General features: G+C 36.3%; 1 protein-coding gene and 1 pseudogene across 1 annotated transcript; both read left to right on the top strand.

Moving 5' to 3' along the window:
* Positions 1–12649: 12649 nt before the first annotated feature.
* LOC121267269 lies at positions 12650–13277 on the top strand (annotated as a pseudogene).
* Positions 13278–18968: 5691 nt separating this feature from the next.
* On the top strand, positions 18969–19394 carry LOC121267268. Its single transcript, XM_041171116.1, has one exon. It carries the CDS (start codon positions 18969–18971, stop codon positions 19392–19394), a length of 426 nt encoding a protein of 141 aa, XP_041027050.1.
* Positions 19395–21301: the final 1907 nt, after the last annotated feature.

Genomic DNA, 21301 nt, shown 5'->3' with positions numbered 1-21301 from the left:
ATAAAACACATCTAGTTGCAAAAGACTTTACACAAAAGAAAGACATTGACTATAAAGTGACTTTCTCTCCAGTTTCATTGAAAGAATCTTTTAGGATCATTATGGAACTTGTTCCTCATTATAATTTAGAGCTTCATTAGATAGATGTAAACACTACTTTTCTTAATGATGACATTGAGGAAACAATATATATGATGCAACCAGAGGGTTTTGAGACTGATGAATCAAGTCGTTTGGTTTGCATATTAAAGAAACCCATCTATGGATTAAAGGAGGCATCTCGCCAATAGTATTGAAAGTTTGATTGAGTAGTTTCCTATTTTGGTTTTAAGGAAAAAGCTGTAGATCTATCTATTTATCATAAGATCAGTAGGAGCAAATTTATATTTTTTGTACTATATGTCGATGAAATTCTACAGGAAAGTAGTGACATAGGCCTATTACATGAAACCAAGAAATTTCTTTCGAAACACTTTGAAATTAAAGATCTTGTTGCGACATCATTTGTTATACATGTACAGATTCATCGTGATAGATCATATGGTATAGTGAGCTTATCACAGAGGGCATATGCCGATAACATATTCAGTAGGTTTGGAATGCAAAATTGTGCATTTGGGGATGTGCCCATTGCAAAAGGTGATAGATTAAGTTTGCTCCATTGCCCAAAAAACAAAATTGAAATAAAACAAATAGAGGATAGCCCTTATGCATCAGCTATAGGGAGCCTAATGTATGCTTAGGTTTGCATACGCTCAGATATTGCGTATGCAATTAGAATGCTTGACAGATATTTGAGTAATCCAGGTATGGATCACTTGAAAGCTGTTAAAAGGGTAATGCGGTAATTACAAAGAACAAAAGACTATATACTCATGTATCGGAGGTGAACATCTAGTGATTATTGGGTTCTCAGACTCTAATTTTGCTGGCTACCTTGATAGTAGGAGATCTACTTCTGGTTATGTTTTCATATTGGTTGGAGAAGCTATATCATGGAAAAGTCTCAAATAGACGCTTACAACTTCTTCTACTATGGAAGCAAAGTTTATTTCTTGCTATGAGGCATCCAACCAAGCAGTATGATTGTGAAATTTTATCACTGGTCTTCAAGTCGTAGATAGTATTGAGAATCCATTAAAGGTTTATTGTGATAATAAGGCTGCTGAGTTATTTTCTAAGAATGACAAGAGTTCGTGAAAATGTAAACACATTGACATAAAGTTTCTTATTTTGAAAGAAAGAGTTCAAAATCATCATGTGTCAAATTGAGTACATTAGTACAAACCTTATGGTTGTGAATCAGCTCACTAAGGGCTCACCACCTAAAGTGTTTAGAGCATGTAGCTCGTATGGGAGTGGTTAGTCCTAGTGACATATTTTGTTAGTGGGAGTTTTTTTGTTATGTACTTGACTTATTTGACACTTACTATGATCATGCTTTTGGTTTATTGATGATGCTAAGGCTACATTTCTTTCAAATTGTAGTAATACATAAGGCTTGAAAGAATGATGCAGGGACTGGTTAGAAATAGGCACGATAAAAGGATCACATTAAATGAAATTTTCATGCTACACATCCGTACTTGATCTAAGTTGTTAATGATATTAGTGTTTGTGACAATGTTTTGGTCCTGTCACTATAAACATGAAAATGACTAGTACCATAATCCTATATTGATATTATTCAATGGACCATATTGTTTCAAGATGATATCCGTAAAGTTTGGCAATTACAGTTTGAGCTCATAAAATTTATAATGTTTGGTTTTTCTAGAAATCTATGGTCCAAGTGGGACATTTGTAGAATTATTTAAATTAATGGATTCGCACATATTATGAATCATACATTGTATAATTGCCAAACATAAGGTTTGGATAATGTTTGTAAGGTCCAATAAATGTGATCAATAAAGTGACCTAACCAATTTTTTTTTTTTAAAAAGTGACATAATCGGGCCATTGACACATCTCTAGAAACCCATAATTTTGGTCAGATTATGAGCATTAAAGTGGTACGTGTCCAATTCATGTGTAGAGACCCATTAAAGACCTGTGTAATTCTATTATTTTATGATGGACAAAATTGAAATTTAGGTATTATTTTATGATGGCCCAATCATAAGACTCATGTGATTAGAGCGATCCCATTTTTCATAAGTTGTCCTCTAATAAACAGAACTTTGAACAGTAGGCTTGAGAGGCTCATTAACCCGAAGTGCATAGTCTAGATCCATACATCCAAGAACAATAATAATATGCTCTTTCCATTTTGCAAAAGTTGATCCATTAAGGATTGGAATGTTATTCAAATTGGTAGATATCGAAGATGCATTCACCATAAGGAAAAAAAAAGAAGAAAGAAATTCACAATAAATAAACATCCCATCAATCTTGAAATATTAATAAACAAACCGTAACTTTTGTCATGCAAACTTTAGTTCAAGTGGACAACAAAATCAATCAAACAATATGACAAAATTAAACCCAAAAACTTTATGGTTTTATAAAAGTGGGCCCGTATGAGATATCTAGTGTATTATTGCAATCCAAGACAGTAACTATAACATGCAAGTGGTCCTCTCCCAATAAGGCTAGTTATCACGAATAATGCAAAAAATGTACCTTCCTTTGGGTCGACTATTGAATGCATAGGCTAATCCCAAAACAACAATTATACAACCTGGCCAAACAATAACCTTCCTTTGGGCCAATTATTGAATGCATAGGTTAATCTGAAAAATTATGTAATTCACATATAACCACCTTATACCATTTATGACTTGGCTAAATAAAAACCTTCATTTTGGCCGATTGTCATTTGCATGGATGTAGATGTACTTTAATGAAATTCATTAAACTTTTACATTTTAGGCCAATGAGAAAATCTCCATGACAAAAGTCACTTAGGCAACATATCACTTTAATTTCTCTATACCACATGTATGAATTGCCATTGAATATCTCAAAGAAAAATAATCATTCATAAAAATAAGACAATATTAAACAATAAGTCTCCAATAGAGATATTCAATTTTTTTTAAAAATATTATTATAATAATAAATAATAATATTTTATTCTGTCGAATTCGGGTAAGGATCCGGATTTGGGTCAAATTGGGTGGTCAACGGGTCAACTGGGTGGGTCAAACGGGTTGGTTAATGAGTCAATTGGATGGGTCAAATTCAACAGTCAAATGGGTAAGGATGAATCCCATGAGTATGAGCTTGTCAAACCATTCGGCCAATAGGTTTTAATTATAAAGGCCTTATGACTTGGACCCAATACATGGGCCAGAGCAACACACACAAACCCAACTCTTACTTAACCCAATTCACCTTATATTTGCTAAAGGATTAGACCAACTAAACCAAACCCAAGGCCTGTGTTAAAGACCTAAGTCCGATTCACACTAAACCCTACTTGAATTTTATAACCCTATGACTTGAGTTACTGTAGCAGAAAGAGACCACTGGTGCCATCATTGTTCCGGCCACTTTTGGCTAGGGCTTTAATCGAGCCAAGTTGAGTCGAGGCGGTTTTTGGCTTGTCGTTGAACAAATCTTTATATTGATGTGAGAGTCAAATTTTGTAATAAGATATGAATTATATGGAACAACTTAACGATTATCCACGTTTTTGCCCCTAGTTTTGGCAATAATTCCATTATCACGGCATTTATATTGTGGAAAAAAAATCAGTTCCAACAATTGTATTAGGCGTGAAGTTTTTGGATAATGGCTTTTACAACAACCATTTTTCATACATACATTGGTTGGATTTAATATTCCATAGAGACCATGTATTATATGTTTTACAACTGTTCTATATAAATGCAGATTTTCATTTTTGTCAGGAATTTCTGCAGACACAATCTCATTAAAAGCTTATGGAGCATAAACTTTCAAATCTCTTTGTAATATAATCAAGAAATCAGCATGTGGTAATCTTCTCTTTTGATGCTCAATTACATAAACATAGGCCGATGCTTTGCCAATGATTTGTCGTTTGAATAATTCATCTTTTAGTTATTCTAATTTTGCTATAAAAATATGTGCAATTAAATTAGGCCGATTTTGTGCTTCTTCCTGTGGCCTCAATTCATCTAAGATTTCTTTTCAACCTGGATTACATGTCATAGTTAAGAAAATATCATTTTTTTCAAAATATTGAACTAAAGCTATTGCTTCCACACACACACACACACACACACACACACACACATTTTCATATCTCTTGGACATCCAATAAAAGATGATGGCAAAATAATACAATTGCCAATTTTGGAACCGTTAGCTTCTCCAACTGAAACACTATTAAAAAATCTTTTATACACTTCAGACCAAATTTCTTACTGTTTATTACGAAAGTAATCCAATATTGAAGTCTCAATCTTCACATACATATCAATAACAAATTCTTGTAACAGAAAGCCAGATAGTAGCAGAATAGACTTGTCATTTGTTTTGATTTATAACTTGCAACAGTAATATTTATGGTATGAAACAATTTTTATTTTTTGTTTAAAAATGTAAAAAAATTAAATACAGTAGATTAAGAAGTTGTAGATTCAAGGGCTAAACAGTCAAGAATCAGAACATAAATAATTATTTTGACCTTGTTCCTCTCTTCCAAGTAACTAATCTACTGATATTGATTGTTGTGGATCAATTGATAGTCTTATTTCAGTTTGTGACAATGTTGTTCCTTTTTTAACTCTTTGTATGCATTGATACCAACCAGCATTGTCAAAAGGAAATAATAATGGATATTACAAAGGATTATAACAGCCAAAATAATATTGAACTATATGATTGCCAACTGAATGGTTGAAGACCACAATATCTCGCCCCTTTAAAGGAGCCGAATCATCACTCAATTCAAATGATTGCAAATTATGAGATGATGGTGCATTAAAAACACGTTGATTCAAGCCAGCATCTAGTCTGATATGAGTCTCACATTTTTCTAGATCGGATACATCGCCAAGGGTTCTAAAAAAACTTGAATATGTATTAACCTCAAGTATAGCCATGAGTTTAGAAATAATCGATGGATCCAATTTTCTTGAATCATTAACTCGATTTTGTAATTAATGTTCGGTGTCATAATAATATAACTATAGATAAGTTGGTCATTCATCCACAGGAAGCAAGTCATTAATATAATGATAGATCTGTCATTGAGCTCGAAATGTATAAATTCTTTTATTCCTTCTGCATAGATCTTTATCAAATTTAACGCCGAATGATGTAAATGTAAATTTTTTATTATATGTACGCACATAGGTATGAAATCTAGTAGATTCAACTGAGTCTAAACTGAACAAGTTATAGAGCTGATCATGAACTTGATTGGCAACTAAATAAATGGTGCCATCAGCACAACAAAAGCCATTTGTTTCATAATAGAATCTTTTTGCTCCCCAATATTTACAAGATGGTACTGATAGTAAGAAATTTACTTCAAGCGGCACAGTTTGTAGTATTTGCCTAAGGCAAGCGGATCGATAATGCTGCCTTCCTAGGAAAAAAACCAACATATATTAAAGACTAAAAGCAAATTCTTACATGGTGCAAATGATTACATCAAACGTATCATTGGCCAATATATAATAAAAGGATGAAAAGGGAGGAAGAACTATCACCCATTTGTAAACTTCTTTCTTACCCCGAGAAGCTGTTGATGTCGTTGTTTCGAAATTTGGTTGGTCTCGAATAAGACAGGCAACCTATCGAATAAGACATACAGCCTATCAAGTAAATCTTTTGTCATGTAAAATTAAACAAATACAATAGTTGACAAAGAAACAAAACAAAGAACAAATGATGTACAATACACCTGTTGAATTAGAACTTGATCAAATCTATTTGCATTCTATACATTTGTAGTTCTTACACTAAGTGGTAAAGAACTTGTGGAACTACTCGTTTGAATAGCATCTTGTTCCATAATGATAGATGCATCATGTGAATAATTTAAAGCAAAAGCATCAACATTTGGACAATGATCTCAACATCAATGTCAGGAATGCATTGCCCTTGATTCTGCAACAGTTGGGAGATTTCATTGTTGTGTTGAACTTCAAGATTACCGTTTGAAACACTTGGTTAGCTAGAAGTAGCCATAGGGCAAAATAGAACTTGCCCTTCATTCTGAACAACAATCATGGTTAGACGCTTTGTTTAGAGCATATCTCTCTCTTTTCCTGCTATGATAAGCCTATTTTTGTTCTTCTGATATTAAATTATACCAACTCATTTTTTTGGATATCCTTGTTTTGAAATTTGGTTGGTCATGAATAAGACAAGCAGTCTATCGAATAAGACAGACAGCCTATCAAGCAAATCTTTTGTTACGTGGAATTAAATAAATACAAGAGCAGACAAAGAAACAAAACAGAGAACAAAGGATGTACAATTTGTTCTTTGGAGGACATCTCTCTAGCTTCAACATCAATGTTAGAAACACATTGCCCTTGATTCTGCACGAGTTGGGAGATATCATTGTTGTGTAGAACTTCAAGATTACCGCTTGAAACACTTGGTTGGCTAGAACCAGTCATAGGGTGAAATAGAAATTGAGATTCATTATGAATAGCACGCATCATGCTTAGACACTTTGCTTAGGGCATATCTCTCTCTTTTCCTTATGCGATAAATCTCTTTTTGTTCTTCTGATATTAAATTATACCAATATATATTTTTTTATGTTTTCCAAGACATTCGGGAATTTTTTGAAAAAAATTTAAATTATCAAAATATAATAAATTTCCTTGAAAAAGTTTAGATCTATGTTTATGATATTTTGAGGAATCTTACCACTTTCCATCTAGTTATTGAAGAGGAAGTATTTCTCCAACAATTAGATTATGTTGACAAAGAACTAGGAGCAACGGAATTGATGAATAGGATGTAAAAGGAAAACTTGACTCTAAGAAAATAGAAAATGTTACAAACGGATTGATGGAATTTGATTAATCATAATATTTAATTAATCATAATTAAAATTGAGATTGATGCAAATAACTTTTTTTTTTTTTAAATAAAGGGAAATATAGTCATGAGAGCTGTGGGATACAAAGAAAACAAATGCATATATGATTGATAAAATGCCAAAAATGAAAATCAACAAACACAGGATATGAAAATTATAACTGCATGCATACACTTTTCCTCAGTGTTAATAAAATCATACTTTCTTATGGAAATAAAAACCAATTAGAATATATGAAATGTTCGTATGTTTAATAATTAATTTAATTGCAATCATTGATTAAAAGTATATATATATATATATATTTATATCTATGTTAGATTTCTTGCATCTGTTAATTTTTACATTATTTAGATTCAACTTTTTTAATCTGTAGAATCTTTCACATCTGGATACACTATTTTTTATTGAAATCATTTGAAGTAATTCAATTAGGTTTTTCAAAACCTATTGTCCATAAAGAAAGTATAAAGATTGTTTCGAGAGGAGCACTTACTGAAAGAACGTCAGGAAAGCAACAAACTATAAGCAACTGATCATGAACATGTGATTTTTTTTAGTATGTAATCCATTTTTTCATTCATTGGTTTTAAGCGCATACTTTTCTCTGGCTAATTGTAATAAAAACTTGTTTATCGTTACAAATAGAAATCATCTAGCATATATAAAATAGCCTTATGTTTAATAAATAAATTCATTGCAATGATTCATTGAAGTACTATATATATATATATATATATATATATATATATATATATATATATAAATTCGATTTTGGAAGTTTTCTATGTTTTATCTTATTAACAACACACCTCTCTAATTTACAGAATTTTCACAAGTAGATATATTATTTTTTATTAAAATTCTCTGATCTGATTCACCTATCTTTTTCAAAAATTAATTTCTTTAAACATAATCAACCATTGAAGGACTATATATATAAATTTGATTTTGCATGCTTTTATCTTTTGATTGCTTCTATCAAATCAGTGTTAATCACATCCCAATAGAATATAAAAAAAAGACCAGTGAATCCATCAGGACTAGGAGCTTTAGAGGGTATTTTGGATGGCTGATTTACTCTCAATATCATTAGGAATTGATATTAGGGATGAAAGTTCAATGGATGAGATTTTTTATGGACATAGGTGGTCTAGATTTTCAGGGAGTGCTGGTTAGAGGTTGTGAAAATGCTCCTGAAGTGTTCAATGAAAGAATTTTGGATGATTGAGGGGTCTGAGGACCACATACCTAGTGAGATCTTCAGGCTATCAATGGCATTGCTCCTTCTTTTGATGGTGGTTGACATATGAAAAATCTAGCGTTGAGATCTGTAGTGGTAAGCCAAGTTAGGCGTGATTTCTGCCTCCAAAGTTGTTCTTCTCTAAAAAAGAGTTCATTGAGGTTTGATTGGAGGTGTTCTTCCAAAGTTCTATCAATAATGCCTAAGGGTGAGGATTGAACTTCAATGAGAGCTTCATTGAGGAGGTGAATCCCAGATTGGATGTTGCCAAAAGAGAGCTTGTTCCAAAATTTCAGGGCTTTTTTTGTTGCTCTCAATCTTTTGAAGAGGATGAGGGCAGGAGAGCCATAATTGAGATGGTGCCATGCTGGTTTTACAACTTCTATGCTGGATGGATCTCTGGTCTAGAATTCTTCAAATTTGAAGGGTTTCTTTTGGTTTTTTGGGATAAAGGTTGAGAGGATGATGAGTGAGTGATCTAAGTAGACCATTGGAAGGTTAGTCAAATGTGCATCAGGGAAAAGGGTTCTCTAGAGATTGTTGGCAATGCCCCTGTCTAATTTTTCACAGATGTTAGCAAGCCCATTTCTCCTATTTGACCAAGTGAATTGGTGTCCTGAAGTGCTTAAATCAATCATACCATTTCGTTCCATCAGGGAAATGAGGTCTAAGGGTTGGGATGAGCTAGCAAAGGGGCGGCCCCCTCTTTTCTCAGTTTGATTAATAATGCTATCGAAATCCCCTAGTCCTAGCCAAGGCCCTAGGAAGGAGTTGATGATTGAATTGAGCTTATTCCAGAACTCAATTTTGTATTTTTGTTGGGCTGGACAATAGATCAAGGTGAGCAACCATGGATGATATACAGGGTCTGAATACAATAAAAGAGCTATAATATTACTACAGATATTTACAAACTCCACATCCAGACCCAGTTTCCACATGAACAACAAGCCACCCTTTTTACCAGAAGGAGAGGGGGGGGGTATATGAACCTAGAAGTAAAGCCTAGACTATTTACAATAGTTTGAGTATTTACATCAGACAAAAGCGTCTCCATTAAGAAGACTCCATCAGGGTTATGATTCCTAATGTTGGCCCTCAGACTTTGCATTGAACGGGGTCGGGAGATGCCCCTATAGTTCTAAGCTAATAACTTCATTTCTTTGAGGGTAGCGGTTTTGGGCCTACCATCGTGGCCTCAAAAATTTGGGGGGTGGGGGGGATTGCATTATTGGGATATAAGGGTTGATGTCCACTGGAGAGTTGTCATGCTTGAGATATGGCTTGTATCTTGATTTCTTTAAGGATGGATGAGATTTGTTACCTGGTTTTTTCTTCTAAGAGGAGAGATATGTTGACAGAGTGAGATCATCACTGAGCGAGTTCTTTGAGCATGGATTAAGATGACCTGATGAACCTTGTTTTTCGTGTTTGCCATAGTTTTGTTTGCCTTTGGTGTTTGGGGTAATAAGTTCCGAGATCAACTTGCAGTGTATGGGAGCTTTCTCTATACGTGTATGGGAATGATCTTCTGCATGGGTAATGAGTTGTTTTTAATTGGTAGGGGTTAGGTGAAGGTCTATGGTATTGAACAGTAGGGGGATGGTGTGAAAATTGCCTTTGTGGTTGATGATTGGGGGGAGCAAGGGCAACATCGGTTTGTTTCAGTGATGGGTAGTGCTAGTAGTTGGGGGTAGGGGTTAAGGTGGGGAGCATAGGTTGGGTCGATAGTGGGATATGTTGGGTTGGGGTCTATTAGGGTTAGGGAGAGGATGGATTTTCCAGATGGGCTTACGAGCAAGGATATTTATGGTTTGGGTGATTGATTTCTGATGAGCCCAATATGTGTTCAAATTGTGATATGATGGACTTGTAGAATGAAAGATGAGTTTATGTGCGGGAGAGTGGGATTCGAGATAGTGAAGGGAGAGATGGGCATTATTTAGGTTGCAGAACATTTGTTTAGAGATGGGATTTGGAGGCTACAAGGGATCACATGGGGAATTGGTTGATCAGAATGGGTGGCTGGATTTGCAAGAGATAATTGGGTAAGGGATAAGGAATTTATTTGGATTATTTTTTGTGGGCTCGGTATTGGATTTGGGGTGATACAAGGAGACAAATTGGCAGGAATTAAATGGGTATGTTTCTTCAACAGAGTTTGGCTACATTTGGCCACATGGAATGGTACTGTTTTCCTACATGCATTATGAGAAGGAGAGGTGGGCTACAATGTTCATGTGGTGGCTTTCACGATGCAGTTCTAGGATGAGCTCCATTTTTTGCTTCCCCTTATGGGACTGGCTTTTAGTGATGATGTGGGGCAAGTTGATCACTTCGCTTGTAATGATCAAATGTGATGGGGGTTGGTTATCTGTTTTAGGGTTTATGGGTAGATTTGGCTGAAGTTGGTTCTCAAGGGTGGGAGGTGTTCTCAGGGATAGGTTTTGACTTTGACAGGGTTTGGGTTTCAACTCTCATCTAGGGGCCAAAGGTGAAAATTTCTGATGGTTTGACTGTGAAGGAGCATTGATGGCATGTATGACCTAGATGTCCACATGAGTAATAGAAATTATAGAGCCTTTCATATTTGAAGATGATTTTCGCATTGGATTTACTCGAATGTGGGAAGTGGAAACCATCTTGAATGGGGGCTGAGGCTTTAAGCTGGACTTTTAGTCTGAGAAATTTTTTTGGTGGACCCCCTAGGATTGAAGAATAGTCTACACAAAAAATGTAGTCTATTTCAAGTATATTTCCTAGAACCGTACTTATTTTTTTGGCATTTTCAGATGTCATGAGCTGTAGAGAGAGGCCATGGATTTGCAACCAGAAGGTAGAGTGCTCTAGGTCTATTTCTCGTAGACTTTGTCCTGGGAGCCAGTTTTGTAATATCATATGATATTCTCGAAAGTTCCATGAACATTGGGACAAGATTCAGTCTTTGTCTTTTGATAGAGGGAAGGTGAAAAGGAAAGTGTTACTGTCTAGATCCTCTATGGTTAGACCCTCTGCAAAGCTCCAGATGGCTTTGATGGTGGAATGGAACGTAAATCTATTTAATGGGCAAGAAGAGATGAGTCTACCTACCAGTGTGTGATTTGAAGTGCGGGCTGATGCTTCAGGTGCAGGGTCTAGTTGCAGATCATTCTAGGAGAGGGCCTTTGTTAGGGAGATACATTTGTCAATGTTAAGGGGATCCATAGGAGAAGGGTGGTTGGTTGAGGTTGATTGGGTGGGTATGAAGGGTAGTTGGGGACATCAGTTGATTAGAAGGTGGATGGCTTACAGTATTTCTCAAAGGAGATAGAGAGAACTGATCACTGGAGGAGTTTAGAGAACAAGTAACCATTCTAAAAAATAATCCTTTAAGTTACCTATTTCAATGCGATTAAGATAAGAATTTGGTTTATTTTGAGATTTGGAGGGAAATCCATCCTAAAACAACAGTGAATCTGTTTCGATCAGCTCAATACAAATTAAAGAGATTCAAAGTAAATTGACTATTGTGCCTGTGTCCGGCCCGGTTTGGATTTATAATCCATCTCAACTTATCTCACTACTATTCACTATTATTCATCAACTTTAACTCACAAATCTCACTACTATTCACAATCCATCTCACTATTATTCACAATTCATTTCAACTCATTTTCGAATCCAAACGTAGGAGATTCCAACTGTGATACCCAAAGGTATATAATTAAGAAAAATGCTAAACGTAACCGCCCCATGTAATTATCGTGCAACTGGCTCCACGTCAGTAAATAGAAGGTGGGATATAATGTTTAATGAACACACAGTTTTGATTCTTCTCCTCCCTTTCCTTCTACCTCATCCTTCTTGATGACAAAACTGTTACTCCCCTTCTCCTTCACCAAAACCTTCAAAATCTACAGAACATAAATTGCTCTGCTTCACTACATTTCTCTCCCTGTTGAGATGAGATAATGGTTAGGCCCTTGAGCTTGGGAAAGCACGGATCCGTGAAACTTGTGCTCATCTACGCGGGGCAATTTAGATTTGCACTTGTCGCTGATTCTCTCTGGGCCTCCTCTTCACTCTTTGCTTCTTCTTTTTCCTCCTCCATCCCTTCCGATTGGGCTTCTTCTCATGATCGCTTGCAAAACACCCTAATTTTTCCTAGAAAAGATTAACTGAAGGAACCCTCGAAATTGGTTAGCTTTGCTGATTCACAAGTAGTCAATTTTGAGTTGCTTAATTAACAACATTTGTTTTTTTATTTTGGTCTTTATACTTGTGTTTTTCTAATTCAGGTTTATGACCTGTATTCTTGTTAAGTAGGGAAGAATAAAGTTTTAAATGCTGGCCTTTTTTAGTCTTTTTATCAGAAAATTTGATGACCAATTTATGTTATTTGTAGGGAGTAGCTGTTGTTAAGAGTAAGGATGGCAAATTTTGCAATACATATGAACAAGATTTGTTCCCTTCCCAATTCAGTATGTGAGATGAAGTCTTTGCCCTGGTTGGATGCTCACTTCAATGAGCTCCATGGCCTTCCTCTTGCGATTGGAAGATTGACTAATCTTGAAATTCTCAATCTTAGCAGTAATTTTAGTGACCTAAAGGAACTCCTTGACACATTTGGTGATTTGAAAAACCTCAAGAAACTTGATCTCAGCAACAATCAAATCCATGCTCTTCTTGATACATTTGGTCAGCTTGACAATTTGACCAAACTCAACTTGGAACAAAATCCTTTTGTAATTCCACCAGCTAAGGTTGTGAGTGAAGGAGTTGAAGCTGTGAAAGTTTGGCTAAATGGTGGCTTGAGATACTGGCAGAGGAAGAAAGGAAAAACGTGCTTGAAATGCAAGAACATGCCCAGACCGGATGGTTAACTCGCAGTACCTCATGGGTGAAAAATTATGTTTCAAAGTGTTTCAGATTATTTGGGGTCTACCAGGGAATCTCCTAGGGATCCTTATCTTGATCAGCAGCTATGATGCTGATAAATTTGATTTTGATGTCTCACTCTCTTTTGCCCGAATGTGAAGCTGATGTTTTGCCTTAAGGTCAAAGAGATGGCCATAATCTGCTACAATCTTCTCGCTTCCTATTTTTCACTACATCCAGTCAACCTTCAGGTAGTTGAGCATCTTCAAATCTTATTCTTTTTCCAATTCAGTTGTTTGGGTATACGAGTTTTGTAGGAAATCTAATAGGTATGGCCTACTGTGACTTTTCTTTTTTTATGATAGTAGTTGATTTGGGTTTGCTTTCTTACTTCCCATCACCACGCTTGTTTGATGGTCATAATTATATATGCAACAAAAGGTCCAAGTTCCTCTCATAGCTTCTTCACCATAAACCACATGATATTTCTTTCACAAAATTTCACCAGCCGCTCATTTGTTTTTGGATTTTGGAATTTCGAGAAGAACTGTCACCTTGTCTTTGTAGCTATTTCTTGAGGCAAGACTCTTATGTCCTCCACACACTGATGCTATGACACGTCGATTCTGCTTTCTCAAACTCTTCGTCAATTCAGTATCGTTATTATTCATAGTCTAGTTCTCTTCCTCTTGGAGTGACAGTAAGTAATATCTGAACACATCGATATTAACAGGGACTATCACATGGATGATACAAGCAAGTAATAAGCAAAATCATAAAGAATTAGGTTTTAGTGATTTTTGTTTTAATTCGAGGAACCATATCTAAACACATCGATATTAACAGGGACTTATCACGTGGATGATATATCTAAAAGAAAGAAGCCTAATATATATATATATATATATAGAGAGAGAGAGAGAGAGAGAGAGATTTCTGGCCAAGCCCATATATTATAAGATTTTAAGTTATAACTCAACTTTTCACAGCTCAATCAGTAAATATTGTTCCAACTCCTTATGCTTTTTCTCCCAAGCTGAATATAGGTTTTGAAACCATGCTGAATATTAGAACAAAATTAATAGGACTCCAACATTCTAGATGAAAGAACTAGTGGGAAAGTGTAAGCTCGTGTATTGGCTATTGGCAGGAAAAAGATAGCAAAAAAAAAAAAAAAAAAAAGTGTAAACAATTATTTTAAAAAGATGTAAATAGTTATAAATACACACACAAAGCACTTGGCTTGTAACCAAAAAAAATGTGAACTGTTATGGATACTCACACAAAGTACTTGGCTGTTAAACGAAGTGTAATAACCTTCCTGCAAGAGAGCACCAGAGCACCTTTTGCATTACACCTAAAGAATACAATTTAAAATAACAGAGCAAAAGAACCTCACCCATTAGCATAAAATGCACTTGATCATACCCTACATGCTTCATTCGTATTTCTAAAATATACAATAGAAAAACAAATGCCCACAACTTGAAGGGCATGAAAGCAAATACACCCAAAGTTTCAGATATCTTATCATGAGGGGAGGGCTCACGTTATCACATTACAATATCTACTCAGCACTGCACGCTAGCAACCTTTTTTATTATTAGGATTAAAAATGGGGGCAGAAAAGGACACAGACATGTAGTGCAGGGAGAACTCTCCCTCCAGAGAGCACACAAATGGTGTGAATTTATTAAGAGAATGAACCAAAACCCATTTAAATTGGAAAGAAACTTGGAACCAAAGATGGTTATGCATACTGATCAATTTTTCTGTATGTTTTGAATTGAACCTTAAGGTTAATGGTGTTGGAAACTCAAGCTTTTCAATTGTTCAATATGATGCAATTTTTGCAAAAAGAAAAAAAAAAAACAATGAAAAAGAATTAGAACAATAATTTCTCGCATCCAAAGAATTAATTGCCTTTCTCAAAGTAGATAACTTTAGTATAAAACTCTTGAAATGGATGGTCTTGTCTTTTTTCTTCCACCCATTTTTCCAAGAAAGACCAAAAGATTTACCGAAGCATGAAAAAATAAAAAAGAAAGCCTACCTAATGATGGCGGACCTAGATTGGGAAATAGATTCTTTTTTCAGTGTTTTTCTGAAAACTTCATATGGGCTTAAATTTGAGCAAACACTACTTAATCCACTATTAAGGAAACACAACGCAAATGGTTTACAGATGAAAGAAACATTTGTAGATGGTTTACAGATGGTACCTCGCATTTTCCAGTCAGATGGTACCTCGCATTTTCCAGTTGAAATGCTGCAGTCGTCTTCTCGGTTTACAGATAGGTCTCCAAATGGGTTTGGGTTTGGGCATTTCTCTCTTCTCAAATGTCTTCTTCCCGTGCAGTTGTCTTCTTTTTTTTAATTCTGTCAGATGATGACGTGGCAAACTCGGTTACCCAGCAGTTGTGCATAGCCGGTTCTACATAGCAGAATTGTTAAATTAAAGAAAAACTTTACTTGCAACCGGTTGGGGGAACCCCCGCCTAATCAGGTGCACCTTTTGATAAAAAAATTTATTTTTTCTACCTCTCTCTTCATTTCGTTCCCTCTCTCTTTCTCTCTATGTCAATTTTTTCCTACTCTATTCTTCCGCTCATTCTCCCTTTCGATTTCGATTTCACTCATTCTCCCCTCCCCGCCCCCTTCTGCTTTCTCAAGAACCGTGGCAAGGAGATTCAGTGTTGAGCTTGCTAGGACTTCTGGGTCTAAGAGCATCATGGCAGGTGGAGCTACGGGGTGGAAGAGTGCAGGTACAGAGGTTGCCGGTGAACCGACCACATACTATGTTTACTGTGTTTTCGTCGACCTTCTTCCTTATAGCATCCATCGTCTGGTTGGCAAGAGCTTGAGCAATTTCAGATTTGATATTGGACCTGTGATGCCTTGACTCCCACGTACGGAAACGTGAGAATCGTGACGTCGGAATGATGACAACACAGGTCACACATGCCAACGATAAGTGCTCAAGTGTGTGCAACAAGCAACAAGAGCACCACAAAAGTCGCAGCGGATAAATTAAAAGTAGTCAACTAAGTACCAGAATTTTTTAATATAAATATTCAAAATAAATTACCTCTAAAAAGTTATACAGTTATTCGTAAAATAAAGTAAAAAGCCAAATACATGGACAAAAGGGAAACAAATCCCGTAATCTAAAAGCAACCACATGTCATTTCCTTCACAGAGCCGATCCCTCAGGCTCTTCGTCCTCATCTGCATCAAAATCTACATTACCATAAAACGGTACCGCAGGTAAGTAATAAATCAAACAACCCACGAGATAAAAGTGCATTAATGCTACCAACATGCATGCATATGATGAAATATGCATCAGATCCAAAATATCATTTTCTCGAAAATGAATGTTTTCCAACACATGCCAAAATCCCATTTTGGCCCAAAAATATAATCTGTTATTTTCTCAGAAAATGATTCACAAAAAATCCAACCATTTATTGGACACTGTAGGCGGGAATCGCATGCAGGACTATACTATCATCCCTGCTTACCACCATCCCTACCGTGTGCACCGTAGGCGAGAATCATAGGCGATACTTTATCATCATCCCTGCTTACCACCATCCTTACAGTCTCTTTCCTTTCTCTCACATGAAAATTCAATTTTCAAATATACACATGAACATGAATGCAATTACACGAAAACCTAATTTTCATTTACAAACATGAACATCCGTGCAAATGCATTGTATATGACATAACACAAATATTTAACAGCCAACAAAACCCAGCATAATCCAATCACACAACTCCATCCTCCAATCCAACCGACTCCCTTACTCCTTGGACTCAGTCCTGCACAACCAACCAAATCACAGTAAATATGTGTTAGAGCAAAAAATACATTTAAATCTCAAAAGTTATTTGAAAAAATACTTACAGCGTTATAACATACTTTTCGAAGGATCACGGAGGTGCAAGAGGTGGCGACATAGCAACGGAACAGTGCAAAATGCACTAGGCCGTGGGTCTTAACAACTCACTTTTGAACAATGACAAATTAAGACTCAAGATTATTAGGGAAGGGCTTAGGGATGTCGGTGAAGCTAATAGTGGTGGTGGTTGGCCGTGGGTGGCGGCGTGGGAGGTGTTTGGAGGCCAAAATGCTCAAATCTAAAAAGTAGATGGTGGAGCTTCACCGGTGGTAGATTAGAGCTGGGGATGGGTGGTTTAGGTCGCTGGGAGGTCGAGGGTAGTATGGTGAAAAGATGGTGGCCAGTGGTGGTGCGACGGCGGCGAGAACACAAAGAATGCCGCGACATAGAGTGGCGCGTGGGGACAAACGCCGGCAAGAGAGGAGATGAAATTAGAGTGGGGTGGTCGTCGGTAGGAGGGGAAGAGAAGGAGAGGGGCGGTGACGGCAATGGGTGGCGCACGGCGGCGCTGAGGGAGGAAGAAGAAAATGCACGGGGAGAGGGAGAGAGGGGCTCGTGCGTGAGGGAAGAAGCAGGGGAGGAAGGAAGAAAAAGAAGAAAAATAACGAAGAAAAAGAGGAAAGAGAAAAAGAAAAGAGGAAAAAGAAAAATGGAGGAAAAGAAATGAGGTCCAATCCTCATAACTTGGGTCACAAAATGATCCAACGAAAATGATTTCAAAACAATAAATTTAAATAAAATAATTTAAACACAAAGACTAAGTAAAATAAAATAATTAAATCCAACAACACAATAATTTTAAAACCCACAAACAACTAATTTAAATTAAAGAACAATTTAAATGCAAAACAATATTTAATATTAAGAAAGCACATCAAAATAGATTTCACAACTTAAAAATCATGAAATAAACCAACGAGAAACCCAATAAATTTTAAAACAAGAGAACCAATATTTAAATTAATAAAATTAATCTTTTAGTTAAAATACATTAAAATACGAGGTATCATAGGACTAGTCTTGCAAGCTATGGAAGTTGCTTTCTCTACTTGAGATGAATGGAAGACTCCTAACTGACTGTTTTTTTTTTTTTTTTTTTAACATAAAAGTTGATCTTGTTCATGTATCCAGGTGCATATGTTGGCATAGGATTTGCTATTTCTATCGCAATGTAGTACATATAGTGAACGAAATCTGAAGAACTTGGCAATTGGCAATGTTCGAAAGTTCTATTTTCATAGTTTTCTTTTTCTTGTTTATCAAACTTTCATCACGGGGTGGTCCATTGTAGGCTCTGCCGCTCTAGTTATGTCACAACTTGTGTATCTGTTGGTAGTGAACTCCCAGATGTTGATCCTCAAAGTCATTTTCTTTGATAACAACATGCATCATCATATAATTAGTTGCTCCTCATTTACGTATCAATATATATATATATATATATATATATATATATATTTCTTCTTTCAAGTGAAAGTTGTTAGAAATGGCTGAGAAGAGTAGAGATGGTAATGGACGATTCTCCATGGCAATTAAGTATGAGCTGGGTCGACTTCTGGGTCATGGCACTTTCGCCAAGGTGTACCATGCCTGAACTTGCAGACGAGGAAGAGATGAAGGTGGAGGGAAAGGAGATTTCAGATGTACGAATCAAGAAAAATGAGATTGTGAAATGCCAACACGTCAGTCGGTTGCATAGTAATTCCGCATGGCCGGTTGTACCTAGCAGAACTGTATAAGTAATATCTATCTGATCTGTTTTATTCTCATCTAATAATTAAGCTCCTGGAAACAGACAAAGAACTTGATAATGTCAACATTACTAACTACAACTTCTCTTAGGGAATGTACATACCCTACCCCTATGGCCTACATAAGGCCGTCTTATTCTATAAATGAGACGGTTTCTTTAAGTAATATTAAGTTCTAGCATTAGGGGATTTTAATGAAGTAATGCGTCATCATGAAAAAAAGAGGGGGTAACCCTAGACCTAAATGGCAGATTACTGCATTCCGAAATGTGGTCAATGAGTGTGAGTTGAAGGACTTGGGAATTAGGGGGCAGAAATTTACTTGGAGTAATCGTAGGAATGCAGTGCACTATGTTCATGAAAGACTAGATAGGGCTTTTGCAAATTTACAATGGTGGTCTAGATTTCCTTTTGCCTCTGTTGTACATGGATTAGTGGCATACTCTGATCATATCCCTCTCTGGGTTAAAACTAATGGTGAGGAGGTCCCTGTGAAGCTCAAAAAACTTTTTAAATTTGAGTCAATGTGGGTAGGGGAGAAAGCCTATGAGGATATTATCACGTCCACTTGGAGGAGGGATGGGGTTGGTTGTAGTATGGCTAAGGTAATGGGTTTGATAAAGGAGAGTGGTGATTAGTCAAGTTGCTAGAATAAAACTTCTTTTGGGAATGTTCAAAAACAGTTGCATTTGGTAAGACAACACTTATCTTCTCTGCATGAGTGTGACCCTTTGGAGGATGATAGAGAGGCTCATAATAGGGCTCGAGAGGAGGTACACAAGTGGTTGGAAAGGGACAAATTAATATGGAAATAGAGATCAAAATTACTATGGCTAAAAGAGGGAATTCAAACTCTAGATACTTTCACTTGAAGGCTTCTCAGGGGCAAAGGAAAAACAAGTTGGTAAGGATTAAGGATGGTAATAGGGAATGGCATTCGGGTGAGGAGAAAGACCATATTATCCTTGACTATTTTAAGGACCTGTTTAGGAGCTCCAATCCTATAGGGCCTCTTGAGTTTCTGGGCCCACTTGTTGGTAAAGTTTCAAGTATAATGAATGAAGACTTATGCAAGGAATACACTAAAGCTGAAGTCTTTGTAGCATTGACACAGATGCATCCCCAAAAAGCACCACGTCCTGATGGGATGTCACCTTTGTTCTATCAAAAATATTGGCATCTAGTGGGTCCTTCAGTCACTAGTGCAGTCCTCAATGCTTTAAATTCAGGTGTTTTCCCTTATGCTATTAATCACACAAATACTACTCTAATTTCCAAGAAAAAAGTTCCTGAATTAGTAGCTGACTATAGGCCCATTTCCTTATGTAATGTGGTCTATAAGTTGATTGCTAAGGTGGTAGCAAATAGGCTGAAGGTTGTTTTACCTTCTGTTATTGAGGAAAGTCAAAGTGCTTTTGTTCCGTATCGGTTGATTACGGATAATGTGTTGATTGCATATGAATTGATTCATTTTCTTAAGCATAAAAGAAAGAGGAAGACATGTTACATGTCTATTAAGTTGGATATGAGCAAGACATACGATCGGGTGGAGTGGTCTTTTATTAGAGCTGTTATGACTACTATGGGTTTTGATAGGGCTTTTATAGAATCGGTTATATTTTGTGTGACCTCAGTTTCTTTCTTAATGTTAATCAATGGGGAGTAAAAGGGTCCTGTCATTCCTAGTAGGGGTTGAGGCAAGGGGACCCTTTGTCCCCTAACCTCTCTCATCTTTGTACAGAGGGTTTGATTGCTTTGCTAAAGACAGCTAGGGCAAAGAGAGAGCTTTCAAGAATAAAAATTTGTAGGGGGGTCCTAACCATAAATCATTTATTGTTTACAGACGACAGCTTGATATTTTGCAAGGCTGAGGTGGAAGAAAACAGGAGATTACAAGGCTTGTTGGATGTTTATGAGAGGGTTTTGAGTCAGAAAATAAATAAGGAGAAAACTGCCATGGTGTTCATCAGTAATGTGGATAGGGAAAAGAGAGAAGAAATTGGGCTGATGTGGGGAAATGGAGAGTTTCAACAATATGAGAAATATCTTGGTCTACCTCCAATAGTTGGTAGATCGAAAAATAGAGCTTTTCATTCTATTAAACAGAAAGTATGGCAGAAGCTTCAATATTGGAAAGAAAAATTACTCTCTTAAGGGGGAAAGGAAGTATTGATGAAAGTTGTAGCATTATCCATTCCGTCATATGTAATGAGTTGTTTTTTGCTACCTAGCAGTTTTTGTTCTGACCTAGAGAGTCTTATGGCTAAATTCTGGTGGGGTCAGGAGCAAGAGGAAAGGAGGATCCATTGGGTGAGTTGGAGTAATATGTGTCAGAGGAAATCAAAAGGGGGAATGGGTTTTAAAGACCTACAAACATTTAAGCTTGCTCTCCTTGCCAAGCAAGGGTGGAGATTGCTTCAAGATGATACTTCTTTGCTCTACAAACTGCTTAAGGTAAGGTATTTCTCAAAATCTAGTTTCCTTGAGGTAGGATTGGGCTATTGCCCTTTCTTCACATGGAGAAGTATATGGGCAGCTAGGAGAT

The sequence above is a fragment of the Juglans microcarpa x Juglans regia genome, chromosome 5S (genome assembly GCF_004785595.1).
Source record: "Juglans microcarpa x Juglans regia isolate MS1-56 chromosome 5S, Jm3101_v1.0, whole genome shotgun sequence".
NCBI classification, from domain to species: domain Eukaryota; kingdom Viridiplantae; phylum Streptophyta; class Magnoliopsida; order Fagales; family Juglandaceae; genus Juglans; species Juglans microcarpa x Juglans regia.
Note: the sequence above shows the minus strand (reverse complement) of the source record. Positions and strands in the feature narration are given on the sequence as shown.